The 24,724-nt window shown below is 39.0% G+C and overlaps 1 protein-coding gene across 7 annotated transcripts in view; it reads left to right on the forward strand.

Moving 5' to 3' along the window:
• Window positions 1-24,724, forward strand: part of ARID4B (AT-rich interaction domain 4B) — a 174,087-nt gene that overhangs the window by 133,101 nt on the left and 16,262 nt on the right. For all 7 annotated transcript variants that reach the window (XR_004257943.1, XM_032242303.1, XM_032242302.1 and 4 more), the window contains 3 exons: window positions 5,624-5,708; window positions 9,002-9,200; window positions 21,891-23,099. Coding sequence is in view for 6 of the 7 variants with exons in the window: in XM_032242303.1 (XP_032098194.1) it covers window positions 5,624-5,708; window positions 9,002-9,200; window positions 21,891-23,099 (1,493 nt within the window). In the remaining variant the exon portion in view is untranslated. The remainder of the gene's footprint in view (window positions 1-5,623; window positions 5,709-9,001; window positions 9,201-21,890; window positions 23,100-24,724) is intronic.

Consider the following 24,724-nt stretch of genomic DNA (forward strand, 5'->3'; position numbering starts at 1 on the left):
AGCTAATTTTTGTATTTTTTTGTAGAGACAGAGTTTCACCATGTTGTCCAGGCTGGTCTGGAAGCATTTTAAAACCAAAAGGTTTGTATTCAACTTACTTATTAAGATTATTGTATTCTGCCAGATGTGGTGGCTCATGCCTATAATTCCATCACTTTGGGAGGCTGAGGTTGCCAAATCACTAGGGCCCAGGAGTTGGAGACCAGCCTGAGCAGCATAGTGAAACCCTCTCTCTACAAAATATAAAAGAATTACCTGGGTGTGGTGGTACGTGCCTGGAGTCCCAGCTATTCAGGAGTCTGAGGTGGGACAATTGATTAAGCCTGAGAGATCAGGTCTGCGGTGAGCCAAGATTGTGCTACTGCACTCCAGCCTGGGCAGCAGAGACTCTGTAGCAAAAGGAAAAAAAAAAAAGATTCTTGTATTCCTTAAGATTGTACTTTCAGGGATGAATAGATCTATCTTACTTGACATGGTACCCCAAGGAGAAATTGAGAAATATTTTATGGCTTTCTATTTCCTAGCTGCAGTTTCACCCTTTGCCACTTCATTTCCAGTTATTTTATTTTATTTATTTATTTTTTTGAGACAGAATCTCACTGTGTCGCCCAGGCTGGAGTGCAGTGGTGCGATCTTGGCTTACTGCAACCTCTACCTCCCTGGTTCAAAAGATTCTCCTGCCTCAGCCTCCCAAGTATTTGGGACTACAGGGGTGCGCCACCACACCTGACTAATTGTTTTTGTATTTTTAGTAGAGACTGGGTTTGGCTATGTTGGCCAGGCTGGTCTTAACTCTTGACCTTGTGATCTACCCACCTTGGCCTCCCAAATTGCTGGGATGACAGGCTTGAGCCACCACTCCCGGCCTATTTTAATTTTTTATGATACTCAAGGTGTGTGAACTTGAGCTAAAATTTTCCATTTTCTATCTGTATTGACTGTTTTCTTATATATTATGTCTAAGGTAAATTTGGTGTTGTCTCCTTTTAATATATACTAAATATACTGTATTTTTAAATTACAGTTCAAGGTGAGATTGAAAATAAATATATACTGTATTTTTTAAAGTCTAAATTTATATAGAAGAAGCAGGATTAACTGTAGCTTTGTTTTATAGTTCTGAAATAAACTTTCTTCTTTCAAGTCTGTGCTTTCTTGGTAAGGAATGAGAAGTCTTGACCCACTAATATTGCTTTCTTAAATTAATTGGCACCAGTAATTTTACCAGTCTGGTTCTTTCTTATATAATTTTAATGTCTGTAGGAAATGTGGGATTTTCGTGTAGAGTTTTTCCCCACATGAATTTTTTTTTTTTTTTTTTGAGTTGGAGTCTTGCTCTGTCATCCAAGCTGTGGTGTGATGTCAGGTCACTGCACCCTCCACCTCCCAGGTCCAAGTGATTCTTCTGCCTCAGCCTCCCAAGTAGCTGGGATTACAGGTGCACACCACCATGCCCAGCTAATTTTTATTTTTGGTAGAGACAGGGTTTTACCATGTTGGCCAGGCTGGTCTCGAACTTCTGGCCTCAGGTGACCTGCGTGCCTCAGCCTCCCAAAGTGCTGGGATTATAGGCATGAGCCACCATGCCCGGCCTCCCCACATGAATTTGTGGTTTTTGTTTTTTTTCCTATTATTTGAAATTATCCTATAGAGAAAATAGAAGGAATACTTAGGTAATACTCTAACGACTCTAATGGGTAATTGCATATACAGAAGGAACATTTATTTTTAAAAACAATGATCGCTTATAGTTATTTAATTTTCTGACCATCTTTATTTTTCTTGTAAGATGGATCAGACAATGAAAATGCTATTTAAAATCTTAATAGGTTTTGAAATACGTGTCTGCCAATATGTTTGTATCAGTGGTCTCAGCCTGTATTTGGTAAGGCCATTGGTAATTTGAAAAAGCTTCCTCAACCAAAATTCTCATATGTTCTGTTTACCTTTTCCTCCTCTTCACAGTCACTGGTCTCTTACTCTTCACTATGCTTACTCCAGAGGCCTGGAATGCCCTCTGCCATTATTTTAGTTACAGAATCTTTTATCAGGCAGTCAATTTCCTCCTCTTCTCTAATTCTCCACAGGCGTGGTTTTTGGCAAGCACTCTAATTCACTTTATTTATTTGTTTGTTTATTTACTTTTCTGTTTTTTAAAAATTTTTTCATTTACTTCTCTAATTCACTTTCATTGTTGGAATTTCTTAACTTGTGAAATAAAGTCACTGATAAATTTTTAAGATATGCTCTCGTTCTAAAAGTTATTAGTTTTGATAACAGTAACAATATTGTATAACTGTATTTTATACAAGGAGAGCCTAACTGGCCAGGTAAAGAAAAATCCAAAAAAATTAGTGTCAAAACCAGGGAATACTTGAATAAACAGAAAAAAGCACTAAGAAAGTAGAATAGAAAGAAGCTAAGTAACAAGTTATAATATTAGTTAATACTTATAGATCTGTAAGTTAGATCTATAACTATAATAATGTAATATTATACATCATGTTTCCTGTTAGAATAATATATTATTACTCTATAGGAATTTTTTTAAGGAATTTCTTAAACCATACAGAATATTCCATTAGTTAAAATTAATTAATATTAAAATTAAACAGAATAGAAAGTCCATACTGTTTAATTACTACTGTTTAAATATTTTAGAACTATTTATATAGTTTGTTTCATCTAATTGCAGAATTTATGTTTTTGTGTGTGTCCTGCTTGCTCCAACACACTTTTGACATCTAAATTTACAACTTAAACATTTTTCTGGCAACCAGTCCTCTTGTACCATCCTTCTTTTATAATTGAGTAGGTGAGAACATGATTACCATATAGTATTTACAGAGGGTAGGTGGTGGGCCCCAGCCTGTACCATACCAACCATCTATCATTTTATTATTTACGTGTATGTTCTTCCCACCTTGTTCTTAAGAGAATTTAAGCAACATGCATTATCTCTGAGTAATAAAGGAATCTTTCTTTATCACAGTGTAATGCTTTACCCATGAGGCAATAACTGTTTTTCCTTGTTTGATGTGTTTGGTGATCCATGTGAAATATACAAATGTACAATATTATGTATGTATTCATAAATTGAAAACTAGTATTTTACTATAATTCAAATATAATTGATAGCAAAATCCAGCTTGAATTGAGTCGGTTTTTTTATTGATAGTAAAAAATGTCTGGTATAAGACTAGCTACAGAACAGATAGCCTTTGGTTAAGAAAGGTAAAACATGATTATATCTTGGTTTAGCTTACATTATGTTATGTGCAGCCATCATGAACTGACTTCAGTTTATCTCATAAAAATTTAGAAAGCTGATTTTGTTTTCAAAAGAAAACAAAGTTGATATCTTGACTTCTTTTCATGACTATTCTAATAGAGCAACTTCTAGCAATTCACATTGAAATTTACAGAGGATGGAGGTGTTTTCATTTTTCACCATACCCCCAATTTTGGAAGGAAGTAAATTGCTTTTTTTTTTTTTTTTTGAGACGGAGTTTCACTCATGTTACCCAGGCTAGAGTACAATGGCACGATCTCGGCTCACTGCAACCTCCGCCTCCTGGGTTCAGGCAATTCTCCTGCCTCAGCCTCCTGAGTAGCCGGGATTACAGGCATGCACCACCATGCCCAGCTAATTTTTTGTAGTTTTAGTGGAGATGGGGTTTCACCATGTTGACCAGGATGGTCTCGATCTCTTGACCTCGTGATCCACCCGCCTCGGCCTCCCAAAGTGCTGGGATTACAGGCTTGAGCCACCGCGCCCGGCCGTAAATTGCTTTCTTAAGCCTTATACAATTCTTGGTATTAATAGGAAAGATAAAAGTACTGCAAATACATAGATAGATTTTATATATTTATATACAGATAAGATAGATTTCTATACCAAATAATAGATAGTACCAAGTATAAGTACCAAAAGGAGTGCATTTAGTAGAAGAATACTTGCTTTAAAGCTTTTCAAAGTACTTATCATATATTTGTACTTAACCTGTATTTACCATATGTTTCCACCAAAAAAAATACGTGGTATGTACCATTTTTTTAAAATTATTTTTAAACTGTAGTCTTATTTTGTACAGATATAACTAAACCTTAGGTTGAGAATGAGTTGATGAGGGCCACATAACTAGTAAGCAGGGATTATGTTAAGTCTGCCCTAAAGCTCATTCCATTCCCTCTTATTCTTATTATGACCCTCAGCATCTTCCAGCATACAAACAGAATCCCTTGCATGGGGATGAATCCTCAGCTTCTCTGTAGCCAGTAGTTTGTTCGAGCAGAATAACTGCCCAGGAGTTTGCTGCAGATACTTTCCATTTCCAGGCCTGCGCTAGACTAAGAATGTAATTTATTAGTCAAGTAATGACTCAAGTCATTTACTTGTTGATTTGGGAACTTTGTTACTTTTTTTTTTTTTAATGCTTCTAACAATGAGGACATTTAAATTTAAAAGCTCATTTTCAGGTGTTCATGTTCTAGAATTAAAAATATCAGTGAGTTTTCTGTTTTCTATGAGAAATGTGTGTAACTTTAAACAAAAAAAGAGAATGTCAATTCATTTTTATTTATTTTTTTTTTTTTTTTGAGACGAAGTTTCGCTCGTTACCCAGGCTGGAGTGCAATGGCGCGATCTCGGCTCACCGCAACCTCCGCCTCCTGGGTTCAGGCAATTCTCCTGCCTCAGCCTCCTGAGTAGCTGGGATTACAGGCACGCGCCACCATGCCCAGCTAATTTTTTGTATTTTTAGTAGAGACGGGGTTTCACCATTTTGACCAGGATGGTCTCAATCTCTTGACCTCGTGATCCACCCGCCTCGGCCTCCCAAAGTGCTGGGATTACAGGCTTGAGCCACCGCGCCCGGCTGTCAATTCATTTTTAATGTTTACTTCTAGCTGTCATACTTCTTGAATGAAGAATGAATAAATTGTCATTTTTTCTTTTGCTTTAAACAAATAGTTTTATTGCAGTTAATAGTAACTTACACCATATGAAATTGTGAAGACTATCAGCATTGAATCAAGAGGCCATCACAGCTGTCAACTCAGCTGTCTGTATATGTAGGAAGCATTTCAGAATACTGCAAATCTTTGCAGAGTAATAGTTTTCTAGTATTTTATGAGCAAGCATTTTTTTTCTAGTTGATTTTTCATTGACCATATAATAAGGTACTTTTCTATTACACAATGCCATTTAAAACTGAAGCTGTTATCTTAGCTTCCTGATGTGTCTAGAGAAAAATTGCCTACCTGCTGCTTAAGAACAAAACAAAGTAAAAAAAAATGTAGAAAATACTGCGATTTATCCTAATACTTCTGTACGGATTCAGTTTCTCTTTGTTGTAGCAGAGTAAGCAGTGCTAGTTGAGGAATCATGAGACGATGCTCTCTAGCCTGGCTCAGCCAGTAACTAACTCTATATCCATGGGCAAGTTATTACATCCCTCTCTTTGGGCCTTGGTAGCTTACTCTTCAGGAAGCTCGGATGATTTCCAAGGTCATTTACCTTCTAAAATGTTATGATTCTATATATGAGTTTCTCTTTAACATGGCATAGGTTATTTCTGTGGTGTATATTATACATATTTATATTAATTTCCTTTAATTTTAGATACGATGAATGGATTAAAGCAGATAAAATAGTAAGACCTGCTGATAAAAATGTGCCAAAGATAAAACATCGCAAGAAAATAAAGGTAAGTGCTTGTTTTTACTATACACTATTATCTCTTAGAAAGTAGTTTTCTGGCCAGGCGTGGTGGCTCATGCCTGTAATTCCAGCACTTTTAGGAGGCTGAGGTGGGTAGATCATGAGGTCAGGAGTTCAAGACCAGCCTGACCAACATGGTGAAACCCTGCCTGTACTAAAAATACAAAAATTAGCTGGGTGTAGTAGCACATGCCTGTAGTTCCAGCTACTCAGACTGAGGCAGGAGAATTGCTTGAACCTAGGAGGTAGAGGATGGAGTGAGCCAAGATTGTGCCACTGCACTCCAGCCTGGGCAAGAGGGCGAGACTCTGTCTCAAAAAAAAAAAAAAATTTTCCTCCTAATGATGCAATTAAATGTCTCTTAGTCTTAGTGTTACACTTTCTTGAAATAGCACATTTTTCAAATGCTAGACTTGTATACAATTAATTTTGTCAGGTTAGGGAAAGCATTTTAGAAACAGTACTGAATAACTTTTGAGACTTTTTCAGTCCCAATGTTATATAAAGCCACTCAACCAGATTTTATTTATCCATTTCTACCCTTTCCCTTCCCCTTTGGTTCCCAACCAGGAGCCATAAGGCAGTGTGGCTTGGAGACATAGATTATAATAGCTGTAAACCATTACAAGGAAGAAAAGGCTGTCTGGCAACTCCTTTTTCTCTTCATCTTTATCTGATTATAGTTAGTGGCTTAGAATATATTCACAAATTTTTTTTTTAATTGAGATGGCGTCTCACTCTGTCACCCAGGCTGGAGTACAGTGGTGCAATCTCGGCTCACTGCAACCTCTGCCTCCCAGTTCAAGTGATTCTCATGCCTCAGACTCCCGAGTAGCTGGGATTACAAGCATGTACCACCACACCTGGCTAATTTTGTATTTTTAGTAGAGATGAGGTTTTACCACGTTGGCCAGGCTGATCTTGAACTCCTGACCTTAGGTGATCCACCGGCTCAGCCTCCCAAAGTGCTCTGATGATAGGCATGAGCCACTGCGCCCAGCCCCACAGGATCCTATTAACCATACAAATACCATGTGGATTTACTTATGAGCTCATATGGAAAATTAATGTTACTTTTATGTATGATAGAGTTACTTTTATTCATTCTATGACTAAATTTTTCTAAATGTTTGACTAGCAAGTAAACAATTAACTAGGCCTTAAAATTTTTTTGTCTTCTTAATGGCTGTTATATACTTTAAATAGTACATGTAGTTGAGGTGCTTAGTAGTTCTTTTGATATTCAGTCTTCTTATTCAAAGTGCATTTTCATTTCTGCTAAGTGAATTTCCATTTCTGCTAAATGATTCCTTAGTGGTCCCAGATAATGAAAGCGTCCCCCTAAAGTGGTCATTCTTTTTTACTATAAAATTGGGTCTATGTTTTAAAATTTTCAGTGTGGCAACCCACTACATCTCAAGACTTCTCAAACACCTTTTCATTTTCCTCCTTTACAGGAATGTATGAAAATTATGCTGCATTTAGTATTGTTTTTAGGCACTGAAAGAGTTCTGTTTGGGGTAGCGGGACTAAAAATGCCAATGTCTTTACACAAAGCAGGTTTTAGAATAGCATTTGTAAGGTGGAGGTTGGGGCAGGAACACTAATATTAGACTATTACTTAAGGAGTTCTTTCTGGGTATTTGTCTCTATTCAGTCCTCGATCCCTCTGCCTATATATTAAAACTCCTGGTTATGAGGGAAGAGGCATGTAAATTTTGAAAAGGCTTCCTAGGTAATATTTTGATATTGTACATCCCCCTTTCACTGTATTTCATCTTACTCTGGGGGCTACTATTGTTGAGGCAGCCCTCTGATACCCATTAAAAGCCATATTTGAACTTGAACTTGGGTAGACTATTTTTGCCTTCCACATGCATGGTAGATTATGACTTGGGATAAATTATGAAGTAGTGAAAAAGCTAGCAATAGCAGGAAAATTGGAACAATACAAATCATTGATTGGCTGTGGTAGTCTACTTTCATATTCCTTTTCAGTGTGTTCTGAGAATTAATCTCAGATCTCTTAGGCAATTGATCTCACTCTTGAACACATTTCAGAATCACTTGAAGGACTACTTAAAACTCAGATTGCTTGGTCCGATCCTGGGTGTTTCTGATTCAGTAGATCTGAGTTTGTTTCAAGGAGTTTCCATTTTTAAGAAGTTCCCAAGAGATGCTAATATTATGGGGCCAGGGACCACACTTGGAGAACCACTACCCTTAGCCATCTATTATATGTAAGAAATTAACTTATCTTCTGTGCATCTGGAATGATACTAGATATATATCATCCTTAGGAGAATCACTGTCACTCAAAATTTATAGTGTTTACTGCTAACTCATCCTTCAGAGAGCAAGCTTATTTTTCCTATAAATCAAAATAATCCCCCCCGCCTTCCCAAGATGGAGTCTCACTCTGTTGATCAGGCTGGAGTGCAGTGGTGCAATCTTGGTTCATTACAACCTCCGCCTCCCAGGTTCAAGCGATTTTTGTGCTTCAGCCTCCTGGGTAGCTGGGATTATAGGCATCCACCATCATGCCCAGCTAAGTTTTTTGTATTTTTAGTAGAGATGGGTTTTGCCCTGTTGGTCAGGCTGGTCTCGATCTCCAGACCTCAGGTGATTCACCCGCCTGGGTCTCCCAAAATGTTGGGATTACAGGCATGAGCCACTGTGCCCAGCCAAATCAAAATATTTTTTAAGAGTAGTTTCCAGGAAATACATCAACCTCTGCTCATCTATTTTTAAACAAATAATTTGAGAAAATTTCTCAATTTTTCCTAAAACGTTAATATGTCACTGAGGTAGGAAGGTGCCCCCTGACTTGACTTTACAAAAGTACTTGGAATTTTGTCATTCCCAACCCACATATAATGAGAAAGTTAGAGATTTTAAAATGACCAGGTTGAAATTGTTTCTTTTTTTAGTTAGTATTTAATTTAAACCTGTTGTGATTTTAATTCCGAAGAATTTGTAACACCAATTGTTGGCAAGTTGTAATAGGTTTGCTAGTCCTAATCCCTTATCTGATTGCTAATTTGATTCCCACTATTAAAGTATAAATACAAAACCTTTTTGCTCATCCTATAGTATTTTGTTAAGTAGTTTTAAAAATCTTTGGCTGTTTTGAGGGGCTTCTTAAATTCTTTCTTTTTATGTTAAATATTTAACAGCATATTCTGTAACTTCGAGTTAAAAATGGATATTAACATTGTTTCTAATAAATGCCTCATGATAAATTTGTTTGACACAAGATACTTTTTTTCCCTAACCTAGAATAAATTAGACAAAGAAAAAGACAAAGATGAAAAATACTCTCCAAAAAACTGTAAACTTCGGCGCTTGTCCAAACCACCGTTTCAGACAAATCCATCTCCTGAAATGGTATCAAAACTGGATCTTGCTGATGCCAAAAACTCTGATACTGCTCATATTAAATCCATAGAAATTACTTCGATCCTTAATGGACTTCAAGGTAAACCTAACAGTCATTCTGTTGCATGCAAGTATTTTATTTTAGTTTATATGAGTCAGATCCTATAAAGGTAATTCAGTGACATCACCGACTACTATTTTTTTGATCAGAATTTTGTTTGCTCTATTATTACAGGTTGTGTATCTCTTAACTAAAATTCCTGGACCCAGAAATGTTGTGGATTTCAGTTTTTTTTTTTTTTTTTTGATTTTGTGATATTTGCATTAAGCTTACCCATTCCACAAGGCAAATCTGAAAATTCTAAATCTGAAATGTTCCAGTGAGCATTTCCTTTGAGAATCATGTCAGCACTTAAAAAGTTTCAGATTTTGGAGTCTTTTGGATTTTGGATTTTGGATGTTTAAACTGTACTTGAAATAAATTCAGCTATTGATTGAGGCCTGGAAATTTTTGTTATTGGTAGATCCAAGGGCACTATAAAATTTTGGTTAACATTTAATACTCAGCTTTTAGTAGTATTACCTTTATTTTGGTACCTCCTTTCTGTTGCAGTGTAAAGCACAGTTTGTGTTATATAACATCAGACCATAAAATTATACTGGCAAGTTATTGTAAAGGACACCAAACTTTGTTTGCCCTGATTATGACTATTATGATCTCTCTTTTTTGAGACAGGATCTCACTCTGTAACCTAGGTTGGAGTGCAGTGGTGCAATCTCAGCTCACTTCAGCCTCAACCTCCCGGGCTCTAAAGATCCTCACATCTCAGCCTCCCAAGGAGCTAGGTCTATAGGCACGTGCCATCATGCCTGGCTGGTATTTATATTTTTTCTAGAGACAGGGTTTCACCCTGTTGACCAGGCTGGGCTTTAGCTGCTGAGCTCAAGCAGTCTGCCTGTCTTAGCCTCCCAGAGTGCTAGCATTACAGAGAAGAGCCACTGCACCTGGACGTGACCTCTTATGATGGTATTATTGCTTAGTATTTAAGACAGAAGGAAGTGTAGATAATAAAAGCAATGAGGATCGAAGGGGGAGAATTTTGAAATCTGACTGGCAGGGAAAGGAACATATCTGATTTATGAGATAAAAGAATGTATCTCCATAAAAATATATATATATATATATATATATATATATATATATTTTTTTTTTTTTTTTTTTTTTTTTTTTTTTTTTCTTTTGAGATGGAGTTTCACTCTTGTTACCCAGGCTGGGGTGCAATGGCGTGATCTCGGCTCACCGCAACCTCCGCCTCCCGGGTTCAGGCAATTCTCCTGCCTTAGCCTCCTGAGTAGCTGGGATTACAGGCACGCGCCACCATGCCCAGCTGATTTTTTTTGTATTTTTAGTAGAGACAGGGTTTCACCATGTTGACCAGGATGGTCTCGATCTCTTGACCTCGTGAGCCACCGCGCCCGGCCAACATTTCTCATAACTTAAAGGAGGTTTCATTTTTACTTATTTTGAAAGTAATAGAAGCTAGTTAACTGTCTCTTACTGTGGATGTGTGTTTCCATTATCTCATTATTTTATAAACCAAATACTGTACAATATTTTTATTAGTTTACTCACCACTGTACTAATGAGGGTAATATTTAAAAATTGATTTTTAAAAAAATTTCCAATGTATTTGACATGAGAATAGTACATGGAAAATACATGTATAGCTTAAAAAACAGGAATAATATGGATACTAGTATGTCTCCACAGTAGCAATCAAGTACTATTTACTTAAAAATATGTAGTATGTCTCCTCCCAGAAGTAATTATACTCTGAACTTTTGTGTAATCCTTACTTTACTTTTCTTCAGAATTGAATTATCTATATTTATATTCCTAAGTAATTTTTATTTTACTTCATTTTATAGGGTTGTTTTCTGTTTGTTTTGTTTTGTTTTTGTTTTTGAGACAGGGTCTCACTCTTGTTACTTGGGCTGGAGTGCAGTAGTACTATCATGACTTAACTGAAGCCTCTACCTCCTGGGCTCAACCGATCCTTCTACCTCAGCCTCCTAAGTAGCTGGACTACAGGCGTGTGCCACCATGCCAGGCTAATTTTTGTATTTTTTGTAGAGATGGGGTTTCACCATGTTGCCCAGGCTGGTCTCAAACTCCTGGACTCAAGCAATCCAGTCCACCTGCCTCGGCCTCCCAAAGTGTTGGGATTATAGGTGTGAGCCCCCGCACCTCGCCTGCTTTTTAGTTTTTTAAAAACTGAGTAACAGCTGGGCGCGGTGGCTCACACCTCTAATCCCAGCACATTGGGAGGCCGAGGCGGGTGGATCATGAGGTCAGGAGTTCGAAACCAGCTTACCAATATGGTGAAACCTCATCTCTACTAAAAAATACAAAAATTAGGCTTGTGTGGTGGCACACGCCTGTAATTTCAGCTACTGGGGAGGCTGAGTCAGGAGAATTGCTGGAACCTGGGAGGTGGAGGTTGCAGTGAGCCAAGATCAGGCTACTGCATTCCAGCCTGGGCAACAGAGCGAGACTTGGTCTCAAAAAATAAAAAAAAAAACTGAGTAACAAGCATAAGCCTAGCTTTATTAGAAGGCTCAGATAAAGGCTTTCTGAGAATGTTTTCTGAATAGAGATTCTGAGTCATACTCTGATTTCAGATTTAGCTTCTCTGAGAGTTTACAAAAACCCCTCTAGAGAATTTAGTTGAACAAGGTCATAAGCCAGTTCTAGTAAACATAGGGGTCCACTACAGTTAGAATATCTGACATATTCAGCTGGGCACAGTGGCTCATCATGCCTGTAATCCCAGCACTTTGGAAAGCTGAGGCGGTTGGATAACCTGAGGTCAGGAGTTTGAGACCAGCACGGCCAACATGGTAAAACCCCATCTCTACTAAAAAAAAATACAAAAAAATTAACCAGGTGTGGTGGTGGGTGCCTGTACTCCCAGTTACTGAGGAGGCTAAGGCAGGAGAATCACTTGAACCCCGGAGGTGGAGGTTGCAGTGAGCCGAGATCATGCCATTGCACTCCAGCCTGGGCAACAAGAGTGAAATTCCATCTTACAAGAAAAAAAAAAAAAAAGACTATCTGACACATTAACAGTGTATGTCATGCGGGCTTGTGCTCATAGTATTAGACTACTCTATATATTCTCATTCTAGGCTTATGGCGATTTATACCTGTTTTTCACAAGTAGGTCAGAATGTTTCTGCTGGATAAAATGATGTCATTAGCTGATCTAGGTAGTGGCACATAAGACATGGAAGGGAGAGCTGGAATTTCATTGACATATAGTTGAAACAAGATAAATATAGATTTTAAAATCTAGTCTGGTTCACTGAGGCATTCAAAGACTACACAGAGGCAGCCAGGTAGCTTAGTGATAATAGCCTGCAGTATGACTTTCTGTGGAAATAACACTGCTCTAGTCTGGACTGGTTTCCCTCTACATCTGTTGCACAGCTATTTTCCTAGGGAGATCCCATTCTAGGGATCTCCTTTAATGTAGTTCTTGGATTCTTTGCTTTTGATATCTCAAGTTTCTTCCCACCCTCATACTTTCATTTTGGTGGAGCATATTCTCTAGTAGCTTCTTAAGAACAAGTGCATGAGAGGAAATTTTTAGAGATTGGCTGTATTTAAATATCTGTATTTATTTTTGCAAATATCTTTATTCATAGTTTGGCTGGGTTGGAAGTTTTTCCTTCAGTATTTTATTGGCAGTGTTGAATTGCTTTTTGCTTCCAGTGTTGCTTCTGTGAAGTCCAGAGCTCTTCCAATTCCTGATTCTTTGTGTGTAACTTGTTTTATTTTTTGCTTTTTCCTCTCTTTTTCTTTTCTTTCCTTTCCTTTCCTTTTTCCTTTCCTTTTTCCTTTTCTTTTTCCTTTCCTCTTTCCTTTCCTCTTTCCTTTCCTTTCCTTTTTCCTTTCCTTTTTCCTTTCCTCTTTCCTTTCCTCTTTCCTTTCCTTTTTCCTTTCCTTTTTCCTTTCCTTTTTCCTTTCCGTGAGCTGGAGCCTCACTCTGTTGCCCAGGCTGGAGTGCAGTGGCACAATCTCGGCTCACTGCAACCTCTGCCTCCTAGGTTCAAGTAATTCTCCTGCCTCAGTCCTCCCAGTAGCTGGGATTACAGGTACCTGGCACCACACCTGGCTAATTTTTGTATTTTTAGTAGAGGTGGGGTTTTGCCATGTTGGCCAGGCTGGACTCGAACTCCTGACCTCAAGTGATCCACCCACTTCAGCCCCCCAGAGTGCTGGGATTATAGGCATGAGTCACCATGCCCGGCTAGGAATCTTGAATCTTTGTTTTTAATGTCCTAACATTTCACTGTGAAATACATCTACACAAGGCCAAAGCAAGGAACAGTTATATCCATAGTACACTTGACTGTTCTCTTTCTTTGGCCTTGTGTGGATATGTTTTCATCCCCTGTGATGTGTACTTGCCAGACTCTTTAGAACTTGCATCTTGTGTCTTTCTATTCTAGGCAATTTTCTTCAATGATTTCGTTGATTATTTCCCCTCCTGCACTTTACTGTTCTCTTTTTAATTTTTAATTAATTATTATTATTTTAACAAATAAAGTATTGTTATTTTTGAGATGAGGTGTCACTATGTTGCTCAGGCTGGTCTCAATCTCCTGAGCTCAAGCAATCTTCCTGTCTCAGCTTCCCGAAGTGCTAGGATTACAGGCATGGGCCACTGTCCTGCCTTCCCAGATTTTTTCTTTAATTGCAGCAGGGTTTCACTATGTTCAGCCCTGTTCTCACACTTCTGGGCTCAAGCAGTCCTCCTGCCTCAGCCTCCAAGTTAGCTGAGTAGCTGGAGTTACAGGTGCATGACACTGCACTTGGCTGTTATCTTTCTTTGGCCAGCCATTATTTGATATTGTACCTTCTGTAATATGCTCTAATATGCTCACCTTTTAATTTCTTGCTTTTTATTTATTTGTGTCTTTTTCCTCTAATTTCTTTGAAATTCTGTCTGCTTTGTCTTTTAATCCTTTTGTTGACTTTTTGCTGTAATGTTTAATTTTTCAATGAACATTTTAATTTTTGATTTAAACTAGTTTTAATTTTTTTTAAGAGCTCTATTTTCTGTGGGTTTTTGTACCACTCTGTTCTTGTAGGTGGACATAAAACCTTTCTTATTTTGATCTTTTGAAGGATTTTATATTTTTTTTTGTTCTTTTTCTTTTCTTCTTTGCATGGTCAGTTACCTCTCATTTCCTTTTTTCGGTTTTGTTGTTGTTGTAAGCTTTTCCCTATTAAGAATTTTTTTCCTTTCTGTCTTAGGATTATGAAGGAAAGACTAAACTGATTTGGAAATTGTCACCATATGGTTGGGACTTGTTGACCTTAAGTTGAACTGTTGGGTGATCCGTTTGGCCATTTTTTAGGGAATTCATAATATGAAGTCTATAGATATTTTTATCTTAGACTAGTTGGCTTCCAGAGAAAAGAGTTCCAATCTCTTGACTGAAGGGTAAGAAAATGGTTTCCAGTATTCTAAGATCTAGTTGAAGAACAGAGTGGTTTGTGAGAGTCTTAGTGTTTAGTATAGATATGTTTATGGATCCCCCAAATTTCAGCATTACATCTGTACCTGTGCCTTCAACAGTTGTTAAGCATCTCCCAGGCTAGGAGCCCTCTCTTACCATCTACAGAGAATAAAGCTCTAGAAGGGCAGTCACCTTGCAACCTGAAATGAGGTGCGGGGATCTAGGCAACTAAGTACTTTTCAGTCTTCACCCAGTGCTTCTTGTATGAGGCTCCTACTTGCCCTTTTTTATTTTCGTAGGCTCTAGGGCAGTAACTTTTTTTTTTTTTTTTTTTTTTTTTTTGAGATGGAGTCTTGCACTGTAGCCCAGCCTGGACTGCAGTGGTGCAATCTCGGCTCACTCCGAGTTTGCACTCCGAGATTGGCAACCTCCGCCTCCCAGGTCCTGATTCAAGCAATTCTCCTACCTCAGCCTCCCAAGTAGCTGGGATTACAGGCACGAGCCACCAAGCCCAGTTAATTTTTGTATTTTTTAGTAGAGACAGGGTTTCACCATGTTGGCCAGTCTGGTCTTGAACTCCTGACCTCATGATCCACTGCAGTCAGTAATTATTGAGGTTTCTATGGGAAACTGGGTTGGTTCTTGGCTTTCCTCACTGCTGGTATGAGATTTATCCACCTTTGGTGTCAATTCATTCATTTATCTGCTTTCTGACTTGCAAATTGTGTTGCTTTTCTCTCTTATGTCCCCCAATTTTTGTAGGTTTATATCATTTCAGAAATTGAATTTATATACCATATATATGACACATATGAGTGTGTGTGCATATATATACACACACATACATATAACATATATAAAATGTTCCAAAACAACATATATATACTACATACGTAATATACACTCACATGTGTGCAGTTTTTTTATAGATGGTATCATTAACATATTATTAACTGTTTTTCCCCCCACTTAGTAATATAACTTACAGATCTTTCCAAATCAGCACATCCATATCTACTGAACAGATATATCATAACTTATGTAATTAGTTCCTGACAAAAAGACATTTTGGTTATTTACCATATTTTTCCTATTACGGACAGTTCAACAGTCAGCATCATATTTGCATACTTGTAACATTTTAAGTGTTCTCTTCATATTTTCTCTTTTCCTCAGTAAATTTTATTTTATTTTTGGCCCCAGGTCAAATTGAAGACATTTCAAGGCCGGGCGCGGTGGCTCAAGCCTGTAATCCCAGCACTTTGGGAGGCCGAGGCGGGTGGATCACGAGGTCAAGAGATCGAGACCATCCTGGTCAACACCGTGAAACCCCGTCTCTACTAAAAATACAAAAAATTAGCTGGGCATGGTGGCGCATGCTTGTAATCCCAGCTACTCAGGAGGCTGAGGCAGGAGAATTGCCTGAACCCGGGAGGCGGAGGTTGCGGTGAGCCGAGATCGTGCCATTGTACTCCAGCCTGGGTAACAAGAGCGAAACTCCGTCCCAAAAAAAAAAAAAAAAAAAAACATTTCAAATATGCCCAGTTAATTAATGATCATCATATAAATGCATATTTGCATGTATATGTATACATAAAAATGGGATGCCCCTTGTGGGTACAGAACACAGACAGCTAAGATTCTATCCTCTTGGCCTGAGATGGGTTGGGAACAAAACTAGACGTAGAATGGTAGTTGGAGTTCTGTGGAGAAATTGAATGTCTCTGGAGAATAATCTTCCACATTCTGGCAGTGGAAATCCCCTAGAGTAAAGGAGATCCCGGATGAATCAAATAAAGCCTATCAGTTAATAAATCCTACCAACAGTAATCCCAATCAAGTTTTAGTAGGCCATTCTTAATCATCTCCTGTTAATCTCAGAGAACCTACAGTATCTGTAAAACAGGAATAAACTGGGCACAGAATAAACATGGCTTACATCTGTAATCCCAGCATTTTGGGAAGCCAAGGCAGGTGGGTGGATCACTTGAGGTCGGGGGTTCAAGACCAACCTGACCAACATGGAGAAACCCTGTCTTTACTAAAAATACAAAAAAATTAGCCAGGTGTGGTGGCGCATGCCTGTAGTTTTAGCTACTTGGGAGACTGATGCAGGAGAATTGCTTGAACTTGGGAGTCAGAGGTTGTGGTAAGGCAGAGATTGCCCCATTGTACTCTAGCCTGGGCAACAAGAATGAAAACTCCATCAAAAAAAAAAAGGCCGGGCGCGGTGGCTCAAGCCTGTAATCCCAGCACTTTGGGAGACCGAGGCAGGTGGATCACGAGGTCAAGAGATCGAGACCATCCTGGTCAACATGGTGAAACCCCATCTCTACTTAAAATACAAAAATTAGCTGGTTGGCCAGGTGCAGTGGCTCACGCTTGTGATCTCAGCACTTTGGGAGGCTGAGGTGGGTGGATCTCCTAAGATTAGGAGTTCAAGACCAGGCTGGCCAAGATGGCGAAACCCTGTCTCTACTATAAATAATAAATAAATAAGCTGAGTGTGGTGGCACATGCCTGTAGTTCCCAGCTACTTAGGAGGCTGAGGCAGGAGAATTGCTTGAAACCAGGAGTCGGAGGTTGCAAAGAGTGGAGATTGCACCATTGCACACCAGCCTGGGCGACAAGAGTGAAACTCCATCTCAAAAAACAAACAAAAAAACCACACCAAGAATAAGAGGCAGTGAAAAAGGAACAAAGAACACAAGAAAGACTTGTAGTTAAAAATCTAAATTAGAGCTGGTTACAGTGGCTTACACCTGTAATCCGAGCACTTTGGGGGAGGCCAAGGTGGGCAGATCATGAGGTCAGGAGTTTGAGACCAGCCTGGCCAACATGGTGAAACCCCGTCTCTACCAAAAATAGAAAAATGAGCCGGGCGTGGTGGTGCACGCCTGTAATCCCAGCTACTTAGGAGGCTGAGGCAGGAGCATTGCTTGAACCTGGGAGGCAGAGGTTATATAGTGAGCCAAGATCGAGCCATTGTACTCCAGTCTGGGCGACAGGACAAGACTCCATCTCAAAAAAAAAAAAAAAAAGTCTAAATTAGGCCGGGCACAGTGGCTCACTGTATAATCCTGGCAGTTGGGGAGGCCAAGGCAGGTGGATTACCTGAGGAGGTTAGGAGATTGAGACCAGCCTGACCAATAAGGTGAAACCCCGTCTCTACTAAAAATACAAAAATTAGCCAGGCGTGTGCCTGTAGTCCCAGCTACTTGGGAGGCTAAGACAGGAGAATTGCTTGAACCCGGGAGGCAGAGGTCGCAGTGAGCCAAGACTGCACCACTGCACTACAGCCTGGGTGACAGAACTAGACTCTGTTTAAAAAAAAAATGTATTAGAGCATTAAGAATTTTTTTTTTTTTTTTGAGACGGAGTTTCGCTCTTGTTACCCAGGCTGGAGTGCAATGGCGCGATCTCAGCTCACCGCAACCTCCGCCTCCCGGGTTCAGGCAATTCTCCTGCCCCAGCCTCCTGAGTCGCTGGGATTACAGGCACGCGCCACCATGCCCAGCTAATTTTTTGTATTTTTAGTAGAGACGGGGTTTCACCATGTTGACCAGGATGGTCTCGATCTGTTGACCTCGTGATCCACCCGCCTCGGCCTCCCAAAGTGCTGGGATTACAGGCTTGAGCCACCGTGCCCGGCCTAGAGTATTAAGAATTTAAATTGGAGGAAATCCTCAGAAAGCATAAAGCAGCAAAGAAAACTTTTTTAGAAAAAAATAAGTGACATAGAATATTAATCTAGGAAGAGGGAACTATGAATATAGGAGAGAGGCTGGTCGCAGTGGCTCACACCTGTAATCCGGGCACGTTGGGAGGCCAAGGCAGTCGGATTATGAGGTCGGGAGATCAAGACCATCCTGGCCAACATGGTGAAACTCTGTCTCTACTAAAATACAAAAAATTAGCCAGGCATGGTGGTACATGCCTGTAGTCCCAGCTACTCAGGAAGCTGAGGCAGGGGAATCGCTTGAACCTGGTACGTGGAGGTTACAAGTGAGCCGAGATTGCGCCACTGCACTCCAGCTTGGTGACAGAGTAATACTCTGTTTAAAAAAAAAAAAAAAAAAAGAAAGAAAAGAAAACAAAGGAGAGGAAATACTAACTAAAAGAAGAAAAATTCCAGAACTAACAGACACAAATCTTTAAATTGAAACTGCTCACTAAGTACCTAGTAAATTAATAGTCATACCATAGTAGATTATTATGAAATTATAAAATATCAAGAATGGGCTGGGCTCAGTGGCTCACGCCTGTAATCCCAGCACTTTGGGAGGCCAAGGTGAGTGGATCACCTGAGGTCAGGAGTTTAAGACTAGCCTGGCCAACATCATGAAACCTCATCTTTAAAAATAAAATAAAATACCAAGAATGAAAAAATGACCACAAAGGAATGAGAACCCAAATGAAAGTTATGGTTTGTAACCCCTTTAGTAAAGAAGCAGTACATTCAGAAGTCTGAAGGAAACAAGTTTTAACCTAGAATTCTGTGCCTCGTTAAACTCTCAATCAATGAAGTTTGAGGGTAAGGATATATTCAGATATGTAAGGACAAACAATTATATTCCCTGTACCTTTTTAAGGTAACTACTCAATGATGAGCTGTAATACAGATGAGATAACCAAGGAGCATGAAGATGTTGAGACTCAGTTAACAGTGGATGTAGCTCAAGAGAAAGCAGTGAAGAGGATTCCCAGGATAACAGCTGTTAGAGCAGACCCAGAGAGATACCACCCAGTTGCTGTTGCAGAAAATAGGTCTCTAGGGTACAGAGATTGGGTGAATAAGGGGAAATTAGATATAATGTTTGATTTAATGAAATAAAATAATGTGAAAGACATACAAGGAAAGATATATTATGCAGAAAAGTAGTTGGAAACTCTTGGAAAAATAAAATGCTGTATAAGAAAGGAAGTTTATCAAATGTACTACTTATTTCTGCAGGGAATCACATATATATATGTTATAAATACTATATTGTAAAAACAAAAGATAGCTATATAGAGAGAGGATGGTAGAGGGGAGATGTGGGTGTTGATAAGAAAGAATCCTCATTGCTCATAGAGGATAAATTTTATAAATAAAGTAACAGGCCAGGCACAGAGGCTCATGCCTATAATCCCAGCACTTTGGGAGGCTGAGGTGAGCAGATCACTTGAGGTTAAGAGTTCGAGATCAGCTTGGCTAAAATGATGAAACTCCATGTCTACTAAAAATACGAAAATTAGCTGGGTGTGGTGGTGCTGTGCCTGTAGTCCCAGCTGCTTGGGAGGCTGAGGCATGCCTGGGAGGAGGAGGTTGCAGTGAGCTGACAGCGTAAGACTCCAACACACACACACACACACACACACACACACACACACACTCACACTCACACTCACTAGCATATTATTAATAGTAAGAGAAGACCCCATAACTATCAGATGTTAACACTGGAGTGGAAGAAGAGATTTTTCTCCTCCTGTTGTTTTTTCATCATGAGTCTAAATTTGTTATTAACAATGTTTTGATAATATTAAAAATCAGCCATGCAGAAACACATTGTAAAGATGAAACGTTTTAGCAATCTTAGTTATATCAGTTATGTTTTACATTTAACAAAGTTAGCTAAAGAACATGCGTGGATTTCTCAGTAGAGAGCTGTAGTCAAGGTTGTAAGTTCTGGAGTTAAATGACTTAGATTTAACTGCTTTTGGGGTTAGATTAACCTCTAACCCCCAGTCTCCTTTTTTGTTTTGTTTGGTTGTGTTTTTTGTTTTTCTTATTTATTTAAAACCCCAGTCTCTTGAACTATAAAGTGAGGCTGATAACAACATGTATCTCGTAGGGTTATTGTGAGGATTGAATAGATGATCTGTTCAAAGCATATCAAAGTAACCAGCATGTAGTAAGTTCTCAGGAAATATTATCCTAAAATAATAAAATGATTTATTAGAATGAACACACTGAAGCAGTAAATTCCATAATTTTATATAAGTTAGCAGTTACTTAATTATATCTATTCTTTAAAACATCATGGAAATCCATTGTTTACAGAATTCTTGGATATTCATTATTATTGAAGCTGGGCCAGGCGCGGTGGCTCACGCCTATAATCCCAGCACTTTGGGAGGCCGAGGCGGGTAGATCACGAGGTCAAGAGATCGAGACCATCCTGGTCAACAAGGTGAAACCCCGTCTCTACTAAAAATACAAAAATTAGCTAGGCATGGTGGCGTGTACCTGTAGTCCCAGCTACTGGGGAGGCTGGGGCAGGAGAGTTGCTTGAACCCAGGAGACAGAGGTTGCAGTGAGCTGAGACCACGCCATTGCACTCTAGCCTGGGTAACAAGAACGAAACTCCATCTCAAAAAAAAAAAAAGAAAAATGATGCTGGTCAGGTATGGTGGCTTATGCCTGTAATCCCAGCACTTTGGAAGGCCAGGTAGGTAGATTGCTTGAGCACATGAGTTCAAGACCAGCCTTGGCAACATGGCAAGACCCTTTCTCTACAAAAAAAATTAGCCAGGTGTGACATACTTGTAGCCCCAGCTACTTAGGAGGCTGAGGTGGGAGGATCACTTTAGCCCAGGACGTTGAGGCTGCAGTGAGCCATGATAGCACCTGAGAGACAGAGTAAGACCCTGTCTCAAAAAAAAAGAGAAAGAAAGAAAAATGAGGCCAGGTGCAGTAGTAGCTTGATCCCATGATCCCAGCTGCGCAGGAGTGCAAGGTGGGAGGATCTCTTGAGCCTAGGAGTTTGAGGCTGAAGTGTGCTATGATTGTGTCACTGCACTCCAGCTTGGATGACAGAGTAAGGGCTATCATTTTATAAGAATATAAACTTGGAGGTAGTACAATCTGGGATTATATCCTGACTTCACTATTTTTTTGACATATTATAAGAAAAATATATAAACTTGGAGAAGCTTTTTTCTTTTTTATAATTGACTTTATTGAAGTATAATTTACATAAAATTGATGACTTGTGTTTAAAATTTGATGGGTTTTGATAAAAGTATATAGTATAGTGTTTAAAAAAAAGTGTACAGTGTTAAAACCACCACTGTGATCATAATAGAACATTTCCATCATTGGAAGAGCCTCTTAACCTCTTTGAAACCCAATTTCTTTGCTTTGCATGTAACATAGAGATAAAAGTCAGCAACCTAGGGTAGCTGTATACATAGGAGCTAAAATATATAGTCTCTGGTGCATAGAAAACATTGTTAGTGTTCTTATACTCATCATTTTTTTTCTTTTATTTTGTAGCTTCTGAAAGTTCAGAAGACAGTGAGCAGGAAGATGACAGAGGTGCTCAGGTCATTGATAATAATGGCAAAGAGGAATCTAAGATTGATCATTTGACCCACACCAGAAATGATCTTATGTCAAAAGAGGAACAGAACAATTCATCTTTGCTAGAAGAAAACAAAGTTCATGCAGATTTGGTAATATCTAAATCAGTGTCAAAATCTCCAGAAAGATTACGGAAAGATATAGAAGTATTATCTGAAGATACTGATTATGAAGAAGATGAAGTCACAAAAAAGAGAAAAGATGTCAAGAAGGACACAACAGATAAATCTTCAAAACCACAAATAAAACGTGGCAAAAGAAGGTATTGCAATACAGAAGAGTGTTTAAAAACTGGTTCACCTGGCAAAAAGGAAGAGAAGGCCAAGAACAAAGAATCACTTTGCATGGAAAACAGTAGCAACAGCTCTTCAGATGAAGATGAAGAAGAAAAATCAAAAACAAAGATGACACCAACTAAGAAATACAATGGTTTGGAGGAAAAAAGAAAATCTCTACGGACAACTGGTTTCTATTCAGGATTTTCAGAAGTGGCAGAAAAAAGGATAAAACTTTTAAATAATTCTGATGAAAGACTTCAGAACAGCAGGGCCAAAGATCGAAAAGATGTCTGGTCAAGTATTCAGGGACAGTGGCCTAAAAAGACACTGAAAGAGCTTTTTTCAGACTCTGATACTGAGGCTGCAGCTTCCCCACCCCATCCTGCCCCAGAGGAGGGGGCAGCAGAGGAGTCACTACAGACTGTGGCCGAAGAGGAGAGTTGTTCACCCACTGTAGAGCTAGATAAACCACCTCCAGTCAGTGTCGATAGTAAGCCAATTGAAGAAAAAACAGTAGAGGTCAATGACAGAAAAGCAGAATTTCCAAGTAGTGGCAGTAATTCAGTGCTAAATACCCCTCCTACTACACCTGAATCACCTTCATCAGTCACTGTAACAGAAGGCAGCCGGCAGCAGTCTTCTGTAACAGTATCAGAACCACTGGCTCCAAACCAAGAAGAGATTCGAAGTATCAAGAGTGAAACTGATAGCACAATTGAGGTGGATAGTGTTGCCGGGGAGCTCCAGGACCTCCAGTCTGAAGGGAATAGCTCGCCAGCAGGTTTTGATGCCAGTGTGAGCTCAAGCAGTAGTAATCAGCCAGAACCAGAACATCCTGAAAAAGGTGAGAAGGAAAATGTATATGTTGATTTATTTTAGGATTTCCCCTCTTAAAGTTTCATTGATTTCATAGTATCTCTTGTTATAACATGAGGCAAATAAGTGTATTTGTGTGAACATGGTAAAAATGGAAATTTTAAAGGTAGTTTGAATAATGAATAGTGGAATGCATTTAAAAGCTTCAGAAGGTTTTAATGTGCTTTGCTTGAGCCATCCTTGACATTTTATTGTGGACCAGAACACATGCTAAAAATTGCACCCAGGCCCAGACCCAAACCTGTTTTGAGAATTCATTATATGCAGTGGTTGACTATATGGCATGAGCAGCTTAAATATATTTCTGTAACATTGTTTTTGCAAATGTAATGTGCAGTTTCTCACGAACATTTTGATTTATTGACAGACCCCTCCACCCTTAACCAAATACTGTATGTAGGGGTTTGGAGCAACCAACTGTCCAGGCACTGCTTTCCTCAGACAACCGTGTCAAACTGATTTTCAAGCCTGACTAACTTGTGTGAGTTTGTAAAGGAATTTGATGCTTTCTTAGATGCATAGCTTCCAAATTGAAGGACCAATGTGTACTTTAATAACCTACAGTAATACTTTTCTGATTTTCCGTGAAGTTGTTCAAAGTGGAAATTCAAATCAGTACCATCCCAAAGTATTAGTGCCTTTCAATGGTGCCATAGCCATACTTCTGTCGTCATTTTTCTTATAAACCACTTCATTCAGGTATCTTTAAATCAGTATGCTCTAGGCTGACACTTGGCTTTGAAACACACTTTTCCATTGTAAAGACAGAGCACTAGGATATGTTTTTTATATACCATATAAGATTTTAGTATGCTAGCTTTAGGTTTTTAGCGAAGCTTAAAGATAAATGGTCTAGATCAAATTACTTAATTCTGTTTTCTCAGCAATCTTGACTTAAAACATTTCTTTTTTAAAATAAAAAATATACTTGCAATTAAACCGAAATGTTCTTTTTTTTTTTTTTCACGTTTACAATATAACTACTGTGATTTTATCTGTGCCATACTATCATGGAACTGAATTATCCAGGCATGACTAATCTTAACAATGAAAGAATCCTTTATTTCAGAATATTAGATAAGCTTTCAGCAGTAAGATTTTATTGGCCAGGTGTGGTCACTCATGCCTGTAATCCCAGCAATTTGGAAGGTCAAGGCAGGTGGATCGCTTGATTTCAGGAGTTCAAGACCAGCCTGGACAACATGGCAAAACTCCATCTCTACCAAAAATACAAAAATTAGCCAGCCATGGTGGCACATGCCTGTAGTCCCAGTTACCTTGGGGGCTGAAGTGGAAGGATGACTTGAGCCTGGAAAGGCTGGAGCCAAGATCATGCCTCTGCACCCCAGCCTGAGAGATAAAAACAAGACCCTGTCTCAAAAAAAAAAAAAAAAGAGGAAAAAGAAACAGATTTTATTGTTATAGTTTTTAAGAGGTTGTATCCTCATTATGTTTCTAGTAGCTTAAGAAAGATTAAAATTGGCTGGGCGCGGTGGCTCAAGCCTGTAATCCCAGCACTTTGGGAGGCCGAGGCGGGTGGATCACGAGGTCAAGAGATCGAGACCATCCTGGTCAACATGGTGAAACCCCGTC

This window comes from Sapajus apella, unplaced genomic scaffold, assembly GCF_009761245.1.
Source record: "Sapajus apella isolate SASKATOON/1434 unplaced genomic scaffold, GSC_monkey_1.0 scaffold49, whole genome shotgun sequence".
Classification (NCBI taxonomy): Eukaryota; Metazoa; Chordata; class Mammalia; order Primates; family Cebidae; genus Sapajus; species Sapajus apella.